The sequence below is a fragment of the Gopherus evgoodei genome, chromosome 9 (genome assembly GCF_007399415.2).
Source record: "Gopherus evgoodei ecotype Sinaloan lineage chromosome 9, rGopEvg1_v1.p, whole genome shotgun sequence".
In the NCBI taxonomy this organism is placed as follows: domain Eukaryota; kingdom Metazoa; phylum Chordata; order Testudines; family Testudinidae; genus Gopherus; species Gopherus evgoodei.
Window position 1 is genome coordinate 51,075,020 of NC_044330.1, and position 19,830 is coordinate 51,094,849.

Genomic DNA, 19,830 nt, shown 5'->3' on the forward strand with positions numbered 1-19,830 from the left:
TGCGGGGAGATGTTGGATGGGATGGGAACTGAGTTACTGCAGAGAATTCCTTCTTGGGTGCTGGCTGGTGACTCTTGCCCACATGCTCAGGGTTTAGCTGATCGCCATATTTGGGGTCGGGAAGGAATTTTTCCTCCAGGGTGGATTGGCAGGGGCCCTGGAGGTTTTTCGCCTTCCTCTGCAGCGTGGGGCATGGGTCGCTTGCTGGTGGATTCTCTGCAGTTTGAGGTCTTCAAACCAGTTTTGAGGATTTCAATAACTCAGTCCTGGATTACGGGTTGTATAGAAGTGGATGGGTAGGGTTCTGTGGCCTGCCTTGTGCAGGAGGTCAGACTAGATGATCATATTGGTCCCTTCTGACATATGAGTCTATGAGACTAGAGCGAGTGATAGATGGAAGTGGGGAGAATAAAGGAGAATTGATTAGCTGCTGAGGATGACACAGGAGAATCTTGGAGAGAATGAGCTCCAGCAAGTAATGAAGTGGGAAGGTGGGAGCAGTGACCTTCACTCTGAAGTACGCTCCACCCTCCTCTCATCTGTTCTCTTTGGCAAGAGGTCATAGTCCATCCTTCCCCAAAGGGAACAAGATGACTGCTTGGATCTCCTCAGTTATTAGAGCAAAGCTGCTCTATGTCAACAATCTCAGCCACTCCTTTTCGCATACAATTCTACTCCTCCTCGTACTTTCCCTTTCCTCTTTTAGGAGCTACTTAAGGTCAAACCGTAACTGTTACCAGTAGCTGAGGTTCAGTCAATGGACGTGGTCTTCCCAAGCTGGGCTAGCTCTAGTTCTGCTTCTGAAGTGCACTCCTGTGACTGTATGTTTTAATTCTGTGAGCAGAACTATAATGTTAAAACCTCCCTACCAGTTTATCTTCACCTCTAACAACCAAAGAAATCCTTAAATAACCAATTGTCCATGTTGCAAATACAATTTAGTGGCTAGTCTGAAAATGATTGTGTCCAAATAAGTGAGTTTGCAAGCTATCGCTGATGCACTTCCCAGATGAATTTTCAAATTGCTGAGAACAGAACATACTCAGGGCTGGCTTTAGGCCAATTCAGCTGATTCCCAGGAATCAGGCCCCGTGCCTAAGAGGGCCCCACGCCGAGAGCCGGAGCCCCAGCCGGAGTGCGGCAAGCCGCCCCGCAGCCCCGCTCTCCTGGCTGGAGCCCCGGCCGGAGCGCGGCAAGCCACCCCGCAGCCCCGGTCTCCTGGCTGGGGCCCCGGCCGGAGCGCGGCAAGCCGTCCTGCAGCCCCACTCTCCTGGCTGGAGCCCCGGCCGGAGCGCGGCAAGCAGCCCCACTCTCCTGGCTGGAGCACGGCAAGCTGCCCCGCAGCCCTGCTCTCCCTGCTGGAGCTCCGGGCCCTTTAAATAGCCCCCATAGCCCTGGGATAGCGGGGGGCTCTGGGGGCTATTTAAAGGGCCAGGGCTCCAGCTGCCTCTGCCACCCCGTCCTTTAAATAGCCACCGGAGCCCTGCTGCCCCCATGTATTCTCCAGGGCTCTCGCCGCTATTTAAAAGGTCCAGGGTGGGGTAGAAGCAGGGGAGCCCCGGGCCCTTTAAATAACCCCCAGAGCCCTGGGATAGCAGGAGGCTTGGGGGCTATTTAAAGGGTGGGGGCTCCAGCTGCCTCTGCTGCACCCCCTGCCCTGCCCCCAGCCAGCTCTGCACTCCGTGCCCACAGCCAGCCCCTGCCAAACCCCCTGCCCTGTCTCCAGTCACCCCCTGCCACACACCCCTGTGGCCCTGCCCAAAGCCAGCCAGCCAGCCCCCGCACACCCTGCCCACACCCAGCCCCAAATCCCCTGCCCTGTGTCCAGCCAACCCCGCTGCACTCCCCTGCCTGAAGCCAGCGAGTTCTGCACTCCTCTGTCTCCAGCCCCCCAACCCCTGCTGCATCCCCCTGCAGCCCTGCCTGAAGCCAGCCCACCCCACACCCCCCTGTCTCCAGCCAGCCCTGCACCCCTTGCCCTGCCTGCAGCTAGACCCTGCCTCCAACCAGCCCCATGTCCACTGCTGCCCTGCAGTTCCCAGGGCAGTAACCCTGCACACCTGCTTCAATGAGGGGGGCAGGGAGCAGCTGGGATCCACATGTGCACACCCACAGGGAGTGGCAGGGATCCACACATGTGAAATGGCAGTCATTAATAAGCAAACAACAGCATATATGATGCAATGTACATACTATATAATTGTATTATTTATATAGTTATGGAAAGTAAATAATACATGGAAGAAATGAGAGGCTTTTTTTTTTTACACTTTTTTTTTTTTTTTTTTAGTCATCCCTGCCAGGGCCCCACCAAAAATGTTCAATTCGGGCCCCGTACTTCCTAAAGCCGGCCCTGAACATACTATACCTTCTTACTTGATGCCTTACAGGAAGAAGTGTTCAACTACATCCACAATATCCTATCCATTCCTGGGTACAGTGCCGAGGAGAAGCAGTCAGTGTGGCAGAAGGCTATGAAACATATTGAGGTACAGCATAGACTGAATTGCTTGTTTTTCTGAACTTAAACCAGTTTCTCCCTTTTCCACCTTGTGCTTCTTTGTAGCAGGAGAGTATGCCTTGAGGGTGGCATAGCTGATTTTGGTAGGGTTTGTATCAGAGGAGTTTCCTGAAGCACTGCAGAGGAGGAGTTGATAACTGCCATACGTTTTGGGGTGTGTGTGTGTGTGTGTATTTTCAGTACACCCCCCCCCACACACACACACGCGCGCGCACACAGAGTGCATGTTTACTGTGCCTTCCATCCAAACACTTGACAATGCACAATGAGTTGGTGTCTTGTAAAGAAGATAATATCCTTATTGTACAGAGGCAAACTGAGTCGAAGAGAAGTTAAGTTAAAATCACACAGCACATCAGTGGCAAAGTCAGGAATACCACACACAAATCCTGTTTCACAGTCCCCTGCTCTAACCAATAAACAATTCTCCTTCCCCTTTTTCAAAGTTCAGTACAAACACAATTTAAAATAAAACAAAAAACAAAAAAGTTTGAGACACAAATTCTCAGCTATTTGTGTAACACCGAAGTGGTGAATATTATTTTATTCATTTGGCGGCCAAGTTATAATTATAGAGCTGCAAAGCTGTTCATTCTTGGTACATTATTTTTCACAATTGTTATCTTGCAGGATGAAAAATCTCTCTCCAAAGTAAGCTAAGCATTTATCTTCCATGGGGATTAATGATGTACAGAATTTCATTTGAAAATGATCATTTTCAGTTACTTAAACTTAAGCTCAAAGCTTCTCATTGTTTAACTTTGAGTAACTGTAAATTATGATTCACTTTATGTGAAGGTTGGCAGAAGAAATCACTCTGACTTAGTCAAGTTCATTCCTTGTCTGAAAAGAATATTTATGCCAAAATTCTGAGTAGTTGTAAGGTAGGCTTTGCTAGAAACACGTTTTATATTGCTTTAGTAGTGGCCCACTATAATGTATATATTGTGCTAGTCCTTCAATAGCACATTCTTTCAATACTTTTCAGGTTCCTTGGTGCCGTATTTATATGTGAATAACTTACACTTACCAACCTTAAGTACATGAGTGGAAAATTAATCTATGTATGACCTGTGAGGACAGTATGGAATTGAGGAAAAAGTGCTTCTGATCAGATCAAAATGAATTAAGAGTTTCCTTTGTGAATTTCTTTTTCCTGTCACCTGCCATCCTGTCTGTTTTTGTTGTAGTGATATTGCCTTGGTGAAAAATGATTCCATTTTAGGTTCCCTAATGTCAGATATGAGAGAGCCTTTTTGTCACTTGTTTCAGTCCAACAGAGGCCTGTATTGATCTGAAGTTATTACTGTTTGATTGCCAATGACTGGCCTGTGAAATTAGCTGAGGGTATTAGTCCACTTCCTGCACAACAGGAGCCATGTCACCAAAACACCTGCACAACTGGCACTAACTGGAAGTCTTGTCAGAGTGACAGGGATGGAACACAGGCAAGAAGAGCTGGTGAGATGACACCTGCAGCTCAAGATTGAGGCACATGCCTCACCAGTATGAGGATTTTTGTACTCTGTCTCTGTCTGTTCTATACCTCTTAATCTTTTTTAAATTGTTGCTTCAGAAGCATTCTTCACCCAACGGTATTCACTGTTACTACACTTCTAGATGTGATCATGTAGATTTGTAGGTATACTACAGTATGAGTGGGATCAGCATTAATGCATGATCCTGTAGTCTGTAAGACTAAAGGTAGTGTATTTTATTCCCTCTGTCTCCAGGAGCTGCTATTTCTGAGCCCGAATAAAGCAGCAGACCTGATAGCCACTCACTTCAATGACCAGATTGAGGGAATCATTAAAAATCTTCAGGTAAAAACTTGCAGACACACTTTGGATTGAACTGTGTTTTTATTGTTGAATTGGCTTTGGCCATATTCATAGGGATTTTCAGAGCGGTTCAGACGAGAGGTCCATCTAGTCCAGTCTCTAATAGTGGCCAGAACCAGCTGCAACAGAGAAGTGTAGAAACCTTGAATTGCATATTTATGAAATAACTTGTTGCTGGGAGAATTTCCATCCAACCCCCTGCCTGAAGTCAATGTGTAGCCTGAAACAGAATGGTGTATGTCCCTTCCAAACAATTCTAAATCCTTACAAATGGAACCCTTGGTGCTCTCCTCCTCCATATAAATATACAGCAAGGAGTCAGATTATTTCCACTAGTAAGAAGCTGCTACCCCCTTCTGTGCTTGGCATCAGTACATTCCATCGAAGCACTCTGAGTCCCTAAACAAGGTTTAAAAGAGTTGCTTTCCTAGCTGCCCCAAATGTAGTGCCTGCCAGGATCCATTCAACATGACTGTCCCTCAAGCCAATTTTATATAGACCATCTGTTCTTATCTGTCCTGCTGCTGGAGAGGGACAGAACCAATCTTCATTTTTGTTGTGATAGTTATAATATTATAAATAGTTCTGCTCTTGGTTAGATTGTCCTGGTTTTTGAAATGTTTAATTAGATGGTTTCAACAGCTTGTCCTTGTTTGGTACCTCAAGCTTTGCCAATTCTGGTAGATCCAGCAAATAACCTGCACTTAAGAGGTGCTCCCCATTTTTGATGACTATGATAAAGTGAAAGACACTGTTGGGGACTGTGTTGTCTGTAAGACTTCCTAAAAGGGCTCAAAGGATTGACACTCCATGCAGTAATTGCTTCTGCATGAGACCCTTAAAGTGCGTGGGTTACAGGCCTGTTTCTTAGAGCTGCTTATTTTGTCCAAAGATCCTCCCAGAGTCGAGTTGTTGTCACAGCAAGGTTTATCCACTCCTTGGTAAGACCACTGCTGAAATACTGTGTTCAGAACTGGTGTCTTGGTTTCTAAAAAGTTGCTAAAAATTGAGAGCTGCAAGAGTGATTCAAAGTCTGGAAAACAGTCTTATGGTAAAACTTCAGGAGTCCAGTCTGTTTCTCTTGTCTAAGAGAAGGTTCAGAGTTGATGGATCTGTAATTACCTACCCAGGAAAAAGGTATCTAACAGTGGAGAGCTCTTTAATCTAGCAGACAAAGGCATAATGCAATCCAAAGAGGGGGAAGTTGAAGCTGGACAAATTCAAACTGGAAATAAGATAGACATGTTTTACTGTAAAGGTAGTTAACCGTTGGAACAGATTGCCAAGAGACGTGGTAAAGTCTCCATCATGGGTTGTTAACTAAAGATGAATGACTTTCCAGAGATGCTCTATTTCAGCCACAAGTTACGGTTCTAGGTGTAGGAATCACTGGGTAAAATTCTATAGCCTGTGAAGGTCAGACTAGATCTGGGGGTTGGGACCCCTCAGGGAGTCACAAGGTTATTACATGGGGGTGTCACAAGCGGTCAGCCTCCACCCCAAACCCTGCTTTTCATCCAGCATTTATAATGGTGTTAAATATATAAAAAAGGTGTTTTTAATGTATAAGGCGGGGTTGTACTCAGAGGCTTGCTGTGTGAAAGGGGTCACCAGTACAAAAGTTTGAGAACTATTGAACTAGATCATAGATACATTTTAAGGCCAAAAGAGATTATCTGTGAACCTCAGATTGCTTCACTTGACAGCACAGCTGCAGGGTTTCTAAGTCTGGATGGCTAGCACTTGTTCATAAAATCATGGTGTCCTTTTACAATCCAAAAAACAACCGCTAGACTAGGAGGAATTATACCAAGTGAAACTGGTTTAAGAGATTTGCTCAAGGCAGAGGCTCTGACCAGACTTTTTGAAGGGTTAAAATCCATGTACATTTTATATAACAGCCTGGTATATGGATTGTGCCAGCTCTTTTCCAGACCCGAAGTCCAGAGTATGGTCAAGGGACCAGAGGCCTAGCAAATAGTGATCAGCTAATAGAAAGCTGGGATAAACAAAATAACGTTGCCTTGGCTAAGATATGCTTGGTCAGTAGAAATGCCAGCTGTTAAAACAATAACTGAATAATTTATGTTTCAAATTGAACAAAAAAATCCCTGTTTTTATTGTGTTAGTCTTTTCTGTAGGGAGATGTTTTTCCCACAGATCCAATTTTGAGTTTATGAAAAATTGGCACATGTCAATATAAGATAAGGCATCTTTTCACCTCCCTTCCCAGGGACCAATGCCTGCCGTAAGACATAAAGGAGACAATCTTTATTGCCATATACTTTCATTGTTTTTTTTGCTTTAACCCTACGAATGTACCTGTTGAACAGTTAAAGGAGTTGCTCCATTCCTATGGACCCCAAATCAGAATTCAACATATTTTATACTAAAAACATTTTATTAAAGTATTAATTAAATATTAACTTGCTAACTTTAAACTATGGGCGGAGACATTGTGTAACCTGTTAACCATTGGCTAATGTGCTTATTTTGTTTTGCTGCAAAACCTATTCCTGGGTGTGGAACTGCCTACTCCGTTACTTTCCCCTGCCCATGGAAAATCTATATATTCTATTGTAAGTAATTGATTGACAGTGTCTCTGAGCCTAATAAGCAAGGTGACACTCCGCCAGCACTGTGTGTAATAAACTCCTATACTTGACCTCTACACGGTGTGGATTTATGTCCTTCGCTCTTCATGAGCATCAGTCCCATAAGAGTGAATGGTATTTCTTTCAATGGATATAACTTCAGACAACTCTGAACCAGATTATTATGTTAAAATATTAATTCTTTTTTGTTTTTCCTACTATTCAGGACCAATTCTTGCTTTTCCAGTTTTTGAGAAGTCTCCTTGACCCAAGGTATGTAAGTAAATTTGATAGTTTATAACTTACTACTCAAAATCATAACTCTTTAGTTAAAATACACTGCTGTAAACAAATGTATAAATGCATAAATTTACACGACCATAAATTATTGTAGGGTACAATCCTGCCTTGAGACGGGAATGAACTAGATAAACTGTATCGTGCATTTACTATAATGGTTCCATAGGAAAAGAGGTGAAATGAGCATAGGGACAAAATTCCCTTTCTGAAAACTTGCTGCTGCTTCGAGTGATTGCTCCTGTCTATTCTACAGTAAATGTGCATGCTTGCCACATGCACCAGTGCCAGAAGTTTTTCCCTTAGCAGTACCTGTATTGGGGGAGCACCGCGGTGACCCCTGGAGTGGAGCCTGTATATCACTCTATAAGGGGAGCTTCGGGCTCCCCCCACCCTCAGTTCCTTCTTGCGCCAGTGACGATAGTCAGAACTTTTGTGCTCCAGCTTTGCTGCAGCCCTTCTTCTTGACCTTAGTGGTACCGTTGTGGATTGTTCTTCAGTGAATAGAGGGGCTCGGGCATGTCCTGTGCCCCAGGCTTCAAGTCGTGGGACTCCTGTCGCCGTTCTATGCCCAGGAGCGACCCTCACGCTGAGTGTCTTCGCTGCCTGGGTGAGACTCACATTAGTGACTGTTGCAAGATCTGCAGGTCGTTCAAGCCAAGAACCAAGAAGGAGAGAGACTTCAGGCTTTGAGCTCTCCTGATGGAGTTGGCGCGGACCCCGATGCAGGTGCGCTGATCGGACTTAGCACCGGCCACCATGTTGTCAGTACATAGCACAGCTCCGTTGACTAGCCAGTGCCGCTCTCCTGCCAAAAAGCAAGGGAAGAGTGCGACCTTGCAACGACGCCACGATAAGGACAAGGGGGAGGCTGGTCCCGCACTGAGTAGCCCTCAATCCTCCTCGGGCACTAAGGCTCCGACTCGTGTGGAGCAGAGCAGCCCGCTGGCATCCACCCAGGCATCCCCACCGGTACGGATGCCGTCGACGCCAGAGGCGGTGCAGGCTGCGACAGACATTATGTCCCTGGCCATCCTGAGTGCTCAACCGGGCATGGGCCCTAGGTCATGAGGCAAGCCCCTTCTGGATGCCCACCAGACCACTCCAAGCAGCTGCAGTTCCCACTCTGAAGACTCCTCCCCGCACCACTCGGTGCACAGCAGCCGTTCTTCTGCACCAGGACCTGCTAAATTGTGTGGCTTCCAGCCTCCAGCTGCAGGCCGAGGAAATGGAGGGCCCATCCTATTCCCTCTTTAATGTCCTGTCTCCCTTGGCACTGGGCCGTGTGGCCCTACCTCTGCACCAGGGTATTGCCAACATTTCAAACTCCTTGTGGCAAACTCCCACCTCCCTGACCCCAGTATCAAAAAAGGCCGAGAGGAAATACTTTGTGCCAGTGAAGGACCATGAATACTTGTATTCACACTCGAATCCCAACTCACTTGTTGTGGAATCGGTAAACCACAGAGAGCGTCAGGGCCAGCCCGCGCCCACCTCAAAAAATAAAGATGCCAGGAGGCTGGACTCCTTTGGCAGAAAAGTTTATTCATTGGCTAGCTTCCAGCTTCACGTACCCAACCACCAGGCCCTACTCAGCAGGTACAACTTCAGCCTGTGGGAGTCCCTGTCTAAATTTGAGCCCCTCCTCCCAGACCAGGACAGGAAGGACTTCAAGGCTCTGGGGGAAGAGGGGTGAGGGGCGGCAAAAGTGACCTTGCAAGCAGCGTCCAATGTGGTGGACATGGCGGCCCGCTTGATGGCTTCGGTGATCTCCATGCGTAGGGTGTCGTGGCTCTTGCTATCTGGTCTGTCCGTGGAGGTGCAATCACTGATGCGGGACCTCCCGTTCGATGGCAAGGCGCTCTTTGTGGACCAGACGGACATCAGTCTGCATGGGATGAAGGATTCCCGGACCGCCCTGAAGATCCTGGGCCTCTATGTCCCTCCGGCTAAGGACAAGGCCAAATTGCTTCCGGCGGTTCAACCTGTGAGGGGCAGATATGAGCCCGCATACAAAAGGCCCAGAGACCAGAAGCATCAGTCTCAGCACCAGTCCCACTCTGCCCTGCAGCTTGGGCCCTCTAAGGGCAAGAGGCAAGGAAAGAGGTGGTTTTGACTGTTGGCAGCAGGGCACCAGGACTGTTGCCAGGGAGAGCCCTCCCCCCACCCCCCAGTTAATAAAGTTTGGTTGTAAAACACAATTATCTGCCTTCCTCAGGCCATGGTCCCACATAACTTCGGACCAATGGATCCTCAGTACCATCTCCAAGGGTTAAGTGTTGCAGTTCACTTCAGCTCCACCAAACCACCTACCATCCGTGATGGACCTAGGACACATCTGTTTCCTGCGTCAGGAGGTGGACCAGTTGCTCCACCTAGGATTGATGGAAAGGGTACTGGTTTCGTTTCAGAGCAAAGGGTTCTACTCCCGGTACTTCCTCATCCCGAAGGCAAAAGGGGGTCTCAGGCCTATTCTGGACCTGTGCAACCTGAACAGATTTCTGACCCGTTCCAAGTTCCGCATGGTGTCCTTGGCCTCTATTATCCCCTCCCTAGACCTGGGGGACTGGTACATGGCCCTGGATCTCCAGGATGTGTACTTTCATGTCCATATTTTCAAGGGGCACAGACGCTTCCTCCGATTCATGGTGGGAATGGACCACTGCCAATTCACGGTCCTCCCCTTTGGCCTATCCACGGCTCTCAGGGTTTTCACTAAGTAATAGTGGCCTACCTCAGGTGAGAGGGTGTACAAATCTTCCCCTACCTTGACAATTGGCTCCTCAAGGGAGAGTCCCACTGCTAGGTGGAGTCCCACATAGAGCTGCTCCTCTCGACATGCGCTGGTCTAGGCCTGGTTGTGAACGAGACCAAATTGACGTTAGTGCCAGTTCAGTGCATAGAGTTCATTAGGGCCCTACTGGACTCCTCCAAGGCCACAGCGTCTCTCCCCCGGGACAGATTCGAGACCCTAAGGGATCTCGTTGCCTCGGTCACGGTGAGGGCATGTCTTCAGATTCTGGGACGCATGGCGGCATACACGTACATGGTCCACCATGCCAGGCTCCGTATGAGGCCCTCCAGTTATGGCTGGCCCCCCAGTTCTCCCAAGCTCGGGATGGTGTGGGCAAGGTTCTGACGGTTCTACCCCCGATTCTCGCCTCCCTCCTGTGGTAGTCCTGCCTGGGCAATATGTTGCAAGGAGTTCCCTTCAAGGAGACCAACTTGTTTGTAGACCTGATGTCCGATGCTTCAGACCTGGGCAAGGGAGCCCACACGGGGAAGGTGCAAATCCAAGGAACCTGGTTGTCTCCGGACTTGCCCCTTCACATAAACGTCAAGGAGCTTAGGGTGGTTCGGTTGGCGTGCGTGGTGTTCCTCATGCACTTCTGTGGCAAAGTGGTCAGAGTCCTCACGGACAACACCGCCTTGATGTACTAGATCAGTAGGCAAGGCTGGTCTTGCTCCCTTGCCCTCTACCAGGAAGCCCTGAACCTATGGGAGTTTTGCATAGCCCACAATATCTCCCTGAGAATGGCTCACCTCCGTGGTCCAGGTTTGCCAGATGGGCGAGTGAGCGGGGAATGTCCCCCTCCACCGCGCCCCTACAGTTTATCCTGGACTACCTCCTATTCCTTAGAGCCCAGGGTCTGATGTCTGCCTCTGTCAGGGTGCACCTGGCTGCCATATCAGACTTTCACCTGCCGGTGCAAGGCCACTCGGTCTTCTCCCACTCTGACCTCCCGGTTTCTAAAGGGCCTTGACCGCTCGTTCCTGTACGCCAGGCCCCAGTACCGCAATGGGACCTCAACCTGGTCTTGTCCCATCTCACAGGATCCCCCTTTGAACCCCTGGCCATGTGTTCCTAGTCGCACCTCTCCTGGAAGGTGGCCTTCCTGGTGGCGATTACGTTGGCCAGATGTGTCTCAGAGCTCAGGGCCTTAACCTCAGAACCCCCCATACGGTTTTCCATGAGGATAGAGTCCAGCTTCGCCCACACCCAACGTTCCTCCCAAAGGTGATCTCTACCTTCCATATGGAGCAGAGCATCTTGCTTCCCGTGCTCTGTCCCAAGCCCTATTCTTTCGAGGAATGCCGCCTCCACACGCTCGATATGCGTAGGATGTTGGCTTTTTACCTGGATCGGACTAAACTGTTCCGGAAATCTTCTCAACTCTTTATTGCATTGGTCGAGCAGGCTAAGGGGCAACCCATCTCCACGCAGTGCCTTTTCCACTGGATCACCTCATGCATACGCATGTGTTATGATTTGGCAGGGATCCCCCTGCCACCTATCATTAGGGCACACTCTGAGGGCTCAGGCCTCATCAGCTGCCTATGTCGCACATGTTCCCATCCAGGACATTTGTAGGGTGGCCACATGGGCCTCAGTTCACACATTTACTTTGCATTACATGATCGTCTCTCAGTCCAGGGATGACGCTGGGTTTGGTAGGGCGGTGCTTCGTCCCGAACCACTGTGAACTCCTACTCAACTCCAACAGATACTGCTTGGAATCACCTACTGTGGAATACACAGGAGCAATCACTCAAAGAAAGGACAGTTACCTGTTCCATAACTGGCGTTCTTTGAGATGTGTTGCTCCTTTCTATTCCACACCACCTTCCCCTCTGTCGGAGTTGTCCGGCAAGAAGGAACTGAGGGTTGGGGGAGCACGCAGCTCCCCTTGTACCATGCCAGGCAGGCACCACTCCAGGGGTTGCTGCGGTGCTCCCTCAGTACGAGTACTGCTAAGGGAAAAACTTTCGGCACCAGTGCACGTGGCGAGCACGCATACCTACTGTGGAATAGATAGGAGCAACACATCTCGAAGAATGCCAGTTACAGAACAGGTAACTGTCCTTTTGCCTGTTTTTCTCTTCTGATTACCAGCAGTCTAAGCTTCTGCTATTGTTCTCTAAAAATCCACATATTTGTCAGTTACTTTGAGGTGCCCAGAACTGAACACACAGTCCTGTACAGTGATAATTCTCGGTTCAGACATTTTCCGTATGAGCATCTGTGTGCTCTAGATGTTTGGCTTGCATATTGATAAACAGGTGTTACTGCCAGCTGGATTTTGACTTTGGCTCTGCTTATGCTACAGTATTGCCGTCAGATTATTGTGATAAATGAGTCCCAATGAAAGGAGAAATTGCACTGGACTTCAATATTTTTCTTGTCAACAGAAATAGGTTTCATAAATCTCCAGGTAATAAACTCATCCAATTTAGCCCTGAAATAGTTAGGAAGTGGCCACTTCCCTCTTAGTCTGATCATAAGCACATACATCACAAGCCATCAACAGGAAGTCATTCTTAAAAGCATAATATCAACTTTTGAATCTGACTGTACAAAATATCTCTACTTCCTGTACAGGACTGACATTCAGCAAGCCACAGTCAGTCCGCAAAGTCTGCCTCTTTGCACTACCTGAATTCCTGCAGCGTTCACATTAGTATAACATGGCTGTGAATGTGAATAAAGTCCATTTGATTCTCTCAGGGCTTCAGCAATATTGCTGGGGGTCCAAAATAATAGAATTAAATGGGTATAATGGATTGATTGCACATGCCAAAAAGATCAATACGGAAAACATAAGTGGGACTCTGTGTGCAGAAGAATGATCCTTAATAGAATTTAAATGAGCCCAGTGAACTCATTTCTGCAACAATCACTACAGAGCAAAGGAGGTGGACGCCCAAGAATTCAGTCACTTTATTGACAATATTCCCCTGACCTGTCCTATTCTTAAAAAATTCTCTCTGAAGAGACCTTAGATTATTGGAGTAGTTTATTATTCATATCACACAAGCTCCTATTGACTATATTGTGTTGCCAGTGCTGTGGATTTGTGTTTGTGTGTAATGGGGACATACTTCAAAATAAGCTTTAGCAATATAATTTGCACCTTACAAGATAGTGAAACTTTTTTCACAATAGTTTTGTAAATTGATTTGGTTTATTTACTTCAAAAGGCCTAATATGCAAGGTTATAACTTAATTTCACGGCTGCTGAAAGTCAAAGAATATCTACAACAGCTGATTTAAACAAAAAAAAAATTTTTTTTTAAATATCCAATCTTTGTAGCATGTCAGAAGGAAGAACCATCATTCGAGCCCATTCAAAAACATTTGTCTTTCTCCAATCCATATGAATGTTTATATCCTCTTTCAAGCAGAGGTTTTATTAAAACAGAGATTCCTAGAGGAACAAATGAGTTTAATGTCTCAAATACAAACGTTTTTGTGGCAGCACGTGAGACTAGATTCATCTCCCTGATGTAACTACACTGAAGTTAGGGGAAATACATCAGAGAGATTAATCTGGCCCATATAATTTAGCTAGAGTTGTATTTTAAAGCAGGGGCATGGGGGTTAATAGAAATTGTCATGGGAAATTTAAAACCCAGTGCCCTTGTGTCCATGACTGATAAGCAGTGATGGAAAATAGAGCAAAGTGTATATTGCTACAGTTCTCTTATCAAATTTATTATATTTTCATTTTCATTTCCATTTCCTTATCACTTCCCAGGAGAGAGAGTTTCCATTGCAAACAAGTGTAATGAAATCCATTCATTTGTGATGTGTGTTTGGGCGATGTACCTGCAATGCCTGTTGTTTTCACCAGAACAAAGTGCTGAGAAACATGAACAAATTTGTATGTAAATTTAAGACAGAATTATAAAATCATAGACAGACATGTAGGGCTGGAAGGGACCTTGAGACATCACCTAGTCCACCCCTCCCCTCCATGCTGAGGCAGAGGGGCTGGACTATATTTACATGCTGTGTTAAGTAGTTTGACAGTCTTAACAGATTAATCAGCTCAACAGGCTTGGTGTGTGCAGCAAGCCTCTGGCTCAGAGATCTGTGGGAAGGTTCCTGGGGGTACCTGTTCCCTTTAAAGAAGGCAGAATCATGGGATGGGGTGATCTGTCTTCTTCAGCATACTCTTCTTGCCATGGATACTCCATTGTGGTGACCCCCGATGTGCGCATCCCTTTTTGGATACATGCTTCTCTTATGTACAGGTGGTCTCCTATATACATTGGGGTTGCATTCTTGAAAAGGGTGATGGATACCAAAACAACACATACCGGGGAATTTTTCCCCAAAAGAAATAATGGAATAAGAGAAGGATGCGTTCACAACTTCACACTCGCCTACAACAATGCTCTTTTCACCTAAACACTGTCCCTTTTTACAGTGACAGGTTCCACAGTACACATTTTACACACAAAACATTGAATAACATAATGTAGAACCCTAACACCATTCAAACACAGAAAAATTTTAATACAGTATAAAACAGTGTCAATTACGCTAAACTTAGGTAGGGGTGGAGGCTGAGTTTTTTTTGGGTGGCTTTTCCGTGGCTGGCTTTTTGATTGCAGAAGCCTTAAAAAAGGATTTTATTGACATCTACTCTCCTGTATGAATCTTTGAATGGTAGATCTCCCTGTAGCAAGCCACTGCATCTTTGAGAGCCCTGGAGACTTTGGCAGACCATTCATGAAAAGGATCACTGCTCTATATGATTTCCATCATCTCATCCAGCAATCCAAAGAAACGGGAGAGATTCTTTGTCATCAGGCCCATGGCTTCCTGCCCTGCGTCATCGTCGTCATCATCCTTGCTTTCTTTGGATATCTATTGTTGGTCCAGCTCAATCAGTTCCTCATTTGTCAGTTGCTGAGCATGCAACTCCAGCAACTCCTGTACATCCTCCTCCACCTCCTTGAAGCAGACATCCTTCAACAACTTGACCATTTCTTTCTCAAGAGCAGGAACGGCATCAAATCCCACAAAGCTGTGGCCAACATCTGGCCATGCATGATGCCAAACGCCGTTCATACATTGCAAAGTGTCCTCTTCCTACGACACATCAGTGTTTTCCATGCCATTCAAGATGTTATAGGACTTCCAAAACTCCTTTACACTCGGATTTCCTTCACCTGCCATCTCCTTAATTAGCATGGGAAATGTCCTCCATAGATAGTAACCTTGAATGTGGCCATTACACTCTGGTCCATAGGCTGCAGCAATGATGTGGTGTTGGGTGGCAAAAACAGGACCTTGATGTTTGGGCAGAGAGCTTCATAGTCCAGTTCATGAGCGCTTGCATTATCCAGCAGAAGGAAAACCTTAAATGCCAAATTTTCCTTCTGACAGTAAGCCTTAAATTTACGGATAGCACAGTCTTCGAACCACTCACAGAAAATTCTGCATGTCCTCCAGGCCTTTCTGTACGACTTCCAAATTACGGGGAGACAAGACTTGATGTAGCCCCTCATTGCTCTTGGGTTTTCACTGTGGTAGACAAGCAGGGGCTTCAACTTGTCATTGCCTTCTGCATTTCCCCCAAGCAGAAGGGTTAAGCAGTCTTTTGAGGCTTTGAACCCAGGAGCAGTCTTCTTGTCATGAGAAATGTAAGTCTTGTTGGCATCTTCTTCCAGTAAAGGCCTGTCTTGTCAACGTTAAAAACTTGTTTTGCAGAGTAGCCACCTTCTGAAACAATTGTGTTTAGCTGCGTAGGAAACATTTCAGCTGCTTCTTCATCCACAGTAGCTGCTTTTCCTTTGAGTTTTACATTATGTAGATTGGCTCACGCCTGAAATCCGTGGAACCACCCACAACTAGCATTGAAGGTCTCCTTTTCTGCTCTTGAGCTCTCTCCTTCTCTTTCCTTTAGATTGTTATACAAGCTTTTGGCCTTCTCCTGAATCAAGCTTAAACTCACAGGCATTTTCTTTTCATGGAGGTCATCAATCCAGTCAGCCAGCAAGCATTCAGTTTTCTCCATTGTACTGCTGCTTTGTTTCATTATCTTCATTGATGACAATTATGTAGCACTTCTAGTGCTTTCACAAATTCGATCAACACTCTTAAAAATTGAGCATACCATCGAACCAGGCAAACCGACAATACGAGCAATGTTGGCTGCACGTTCACCTCTTTCAATACACTTTATAACATCTAATTTCACTTCTAATGTTACACTTTTGCATTGCCTCTTAAACACGGGCGCACCCCTAACACTTTGAATGTGTTTTTTGCACTCATAATGGGTACAGGACAGTACTGTACTTGGGGCTGCCCTGTCTCTTCCTACCTAGTTCCACCCTCTCCTCTGAGTGCCCTGTCCCCACTCCTTCCCGCGCTTCCTGAATGCCACCTAACAGCTGATCACAGCATTCAATAGGCACTGGGAGGGAGGGGAAGGAGTTGATCAGCGGCCCTGTGGGCTGCCAGCAGACACAGCTACAGTACTGTACTGTACAATAGGGGAACATGTTCCAATTCATGTCAGTGCTGATCCATGCAAATGACAGATATGCGAATCAGGACCAGCATGAATTGGAACACGTTCCTCTATTGATAAGCGATGGGTATCCGAAACAACAGATAAGGGAGAGACTTATGCTGGGGGCCCCCTGTATTGCCCTACTGTATGTCCTTTTCCTCCGTGCATGCTCCCTCTTCTCCCTGGAATTGATTCTGAACTCATTTACTATAGTTTTTGCACAGCTTTTGTAATCCATTTTTTTTCCAGCATGCAATTGATTACCTTGGATTGATGGGTACCAGCACTCTTAGAAAGTTGTTATTCAGCTCGAAACTATGCCAAAACTGAGTAATCCTTCCCTATTCCTTTTCATAGATCCTTAAGGAAAGAAGTCAGCTTCCTCTCAAGGTTGGGAGTCAGAGAACAAATGCCAGCATCACTTCCAGAAAAGGTGTTTGTTCCTGTTTTCTTAGGGTCTGTGTCCCATTCTTGAGCCTTGAAGGCAGAACTGGTACCTCTGGAGAATTGATACTGGGATGGTTCCCAGGGGTTCCCAGAGCTGTGAGGCACCTTGCTTCCACCTGCCCTTATCATGAGGAGCCCTTATTAGTGCCTTCTTTGGGTCAGCTCTCCAGCTCCACTGGCCATGGGCAACATAAGCTCACCCACCCAGTGCCCACTCTCTCTCTACAGGTTATCAGTAGGCACACTCCAACCCCCGAGCCCTCCAAGTGTTGGGGTGTCCAGCCCCGATCCACTAGACACTCGCAGTATTAACAGATCCTCAGCTTCCAAAGAAAGGGTACACCCCATCTTACCAGTTCCACTTCACTGGCAGCTGGACCTCTGGACAGTATGTATTGGAGTCCCATTCTCCAGGCCCCAACTGTCAGTGTTTCATTGCAGACATATCAGTCCCTGTAAGAGCTCTCTTTACACATCAGTATGAGGGAACTGAGGGTGGTGAGCCTAGCCTGCCTGGTGTTCCAACCCCACTTGGAGGGCAACTGTGTGTCGGTCCTTACACAGAACACAACAACAGTGTTTTACATAAACAGGTAGGACAGAGTGCACTCCTCTTCCCCAGGAATTCCAGGAAGTTCTTTGCCTATGGGAATTCTGCATAGCCCACTTGATCCACCTTGAAGCTTTCTGCCTTCTGGGATCGCAGAACCAGTTAACCGATCATCTCAGCAGAGCCTTTCCCAACCATCATGAGTGGTCCATTTGCCCAGACATCATGAGCACCGTTTTCCAGAGGTGGGGAACTCCCTAGGTAGACCTATTCATGACAAAGCATGACACGAAGTGTCTTTGGTTCTGCTCCTTCCTAGGTCACATTCCAGGTATGCTCATAAATGCTTTTCTACTCTCTTGGATGGTCCATCTCTTCTATGCATTCTCTCACATCCCTCTCATACACAGAGTCCTGCTGAAGGTCAGAAGGGACAAGGACATGCCTTATCTTGATAGCCCCAGCCCAGCCACATCAGCACTGGTTCACCACCCTCCTACATCTCTTGGTGGACACGCCAATCAGCCTGTCCCGGGTTTCCAGACCTGATCTCTCAGGGCCTTCTATGTCATCTGAACTTTGAGTCTCTTCATCTCATGGCGTGGAAGCTCCATGGCTGAATCCCGCAGAACTGGCATGCTCTGAGCCTATTTGCAGGGTACTTTTAGGGAACAGGAAACTGTCCACTAGAACCACTTACCTGGAAAAATGGAAGATATTCTCGATCCGGTCAGCACAAAAGACTATTTTGCCTACTCAGTCAACACTGCCTCTAATCCTAGATTACCTACTCCACTTGAAACAGCAAGGCCTAACAGTATCATCTGTTAGGGTCCATCTAGCTGCAGTGTCAGCCTTTCACCCATGGGTGAACAGCTTCTCAAACTTGATCAGTGGCTGTTTCCTTGAGGGATTGGAGGGCTATACCCTCAGGTATGCCCACCACACTCTCTGTGGGACCTCAACTGGATGTTTGCAAGGCTAACAGGACCCCCATTTGAACCACTGGCAACATGCTCTCTGCTCCACCTGTCCTGGAAGATGACTTTCCTGGTCATATTATTTCGGCTAGAAGGGTCTCAGAGATCCGAGCTCTGACTTTAGAACCACCGTACATAGTTTTCTTCAAGACAAGGTTCAGCAGTGGCCACACCCGGTCTTCATGCCAAAGGTGATCTCACGGTTCCATAGTAACTGCGATAACTTCGTACCTGTCTTCCATCAGAAGCCACAGGCTAACCGGGAAGAGCAGAAACTTCGCTTACTAGATGTTAAGTGTGCACTAGCCTTTTACAGAGAGCGGGCTAAACCCTTTCCGAAATCCACTCCACTTTTCGTAGCTATTGCAGCAGGATGAAAGGCCTGCCAATCTTGGCCCAGAGAATTTCGTTGTGGATCAGTGCCTGTATCGGCACATGCTACGACCTAGGGATGGTCCCAGCTCCTTCACCGACAGCCCATTCTACAGCAGCAGCGTTCGTGGCACAAGTCCCAATTAAGGACATATGTAGAGTGGCAACGTAGTTGTCAGTCCACGCTTTTGCATCCCACTAGGCCAGTAGTCCCCAAATGTTTTACCGTGCCCCCCCATACCGTGTCTTTGGCCCCGCCCCCCTGAGCTGGGACAGGAGAAGGGCCTTAGCTCGGGTTGATGGGGGGGACACAGACAGGAGTGAGGAGGCCACACCTGGGGCCGGGGCCAGGACCAGAGCTGGGAACAGCAGCCAGTGCCCCAGGGGCAGAGACAGATGTGCTCCCTCCCCACTCCCACGGGGGCTGGCCTGTACCCCAGCTGCACACTCCTGAGTGTTCCTCTGTTTCTCCCTGTGGCGGGGGGGGTGCCCCACAGTTTCGGGACCTCTGCTCTACCCATCACCCAGAAACTAGAGATGATGTGGATTGCAGCCAAGTGGTGTTACAGTCCATCTGCCAATGAACTCTGAACCCTCTCTGCACAACTGCTTGGGAGTCACCTACATTGGAATCTACATGAGCAAGCACTCGAAGAAGAAAAAATCCTTACTAACCTTTCATAACTAACTCTTGTTCTTCAAGATGTGTTCCTCATGTCCATTCCAAACCCTCCCCCACCTTCATGGTCCTCTGTCAGACTTAACTGGCAAGAAGGAACTGAAGGGGCAGCGTGTCATCGGGGACGCAACTTCAGAGGGCACCAGAGTTGACCCAACATACTACTGAGGGAAAAACTTTCCAGTGGCGGTGCTCAGGTTGAGCACACACTTACATTGAAATGGACATGAGCAACACATCT

General features: G+C 47.3%; 1 protein-coding gene across 4 annotated transcripts in view; it reads left to right on the top strand.

Moving 5' to 3' along the window:
• VPS8 (VPS8 subunit of CORVET complex) overlaps positions 1–19,830 on the top strand; it is a 245,348-nt gene that overhangs the window by 130,476 nt on the left and 95,042 nt on the right. For all 4 annotated transcript variants that reach the window (XM_030576520.1, XM_030576526.1, XM_030576525.1 and 1 more), the window contains 3 exons: positions 2,391–2,489; positions 4,255–4,344; positions 7,183–7,229. In XM_030576520.1, the coding sequence (XP_030432380.1) occupies positions 2,391–2,489; positions 4,255–4,344; positions 7,183–7,229 (236 nt within the window). The remainder of the gene's footprint in view (positions 1–2,390; positions 2,490–4,254; positions 4,345–7,182; positions 7,230–19,830) is intronic.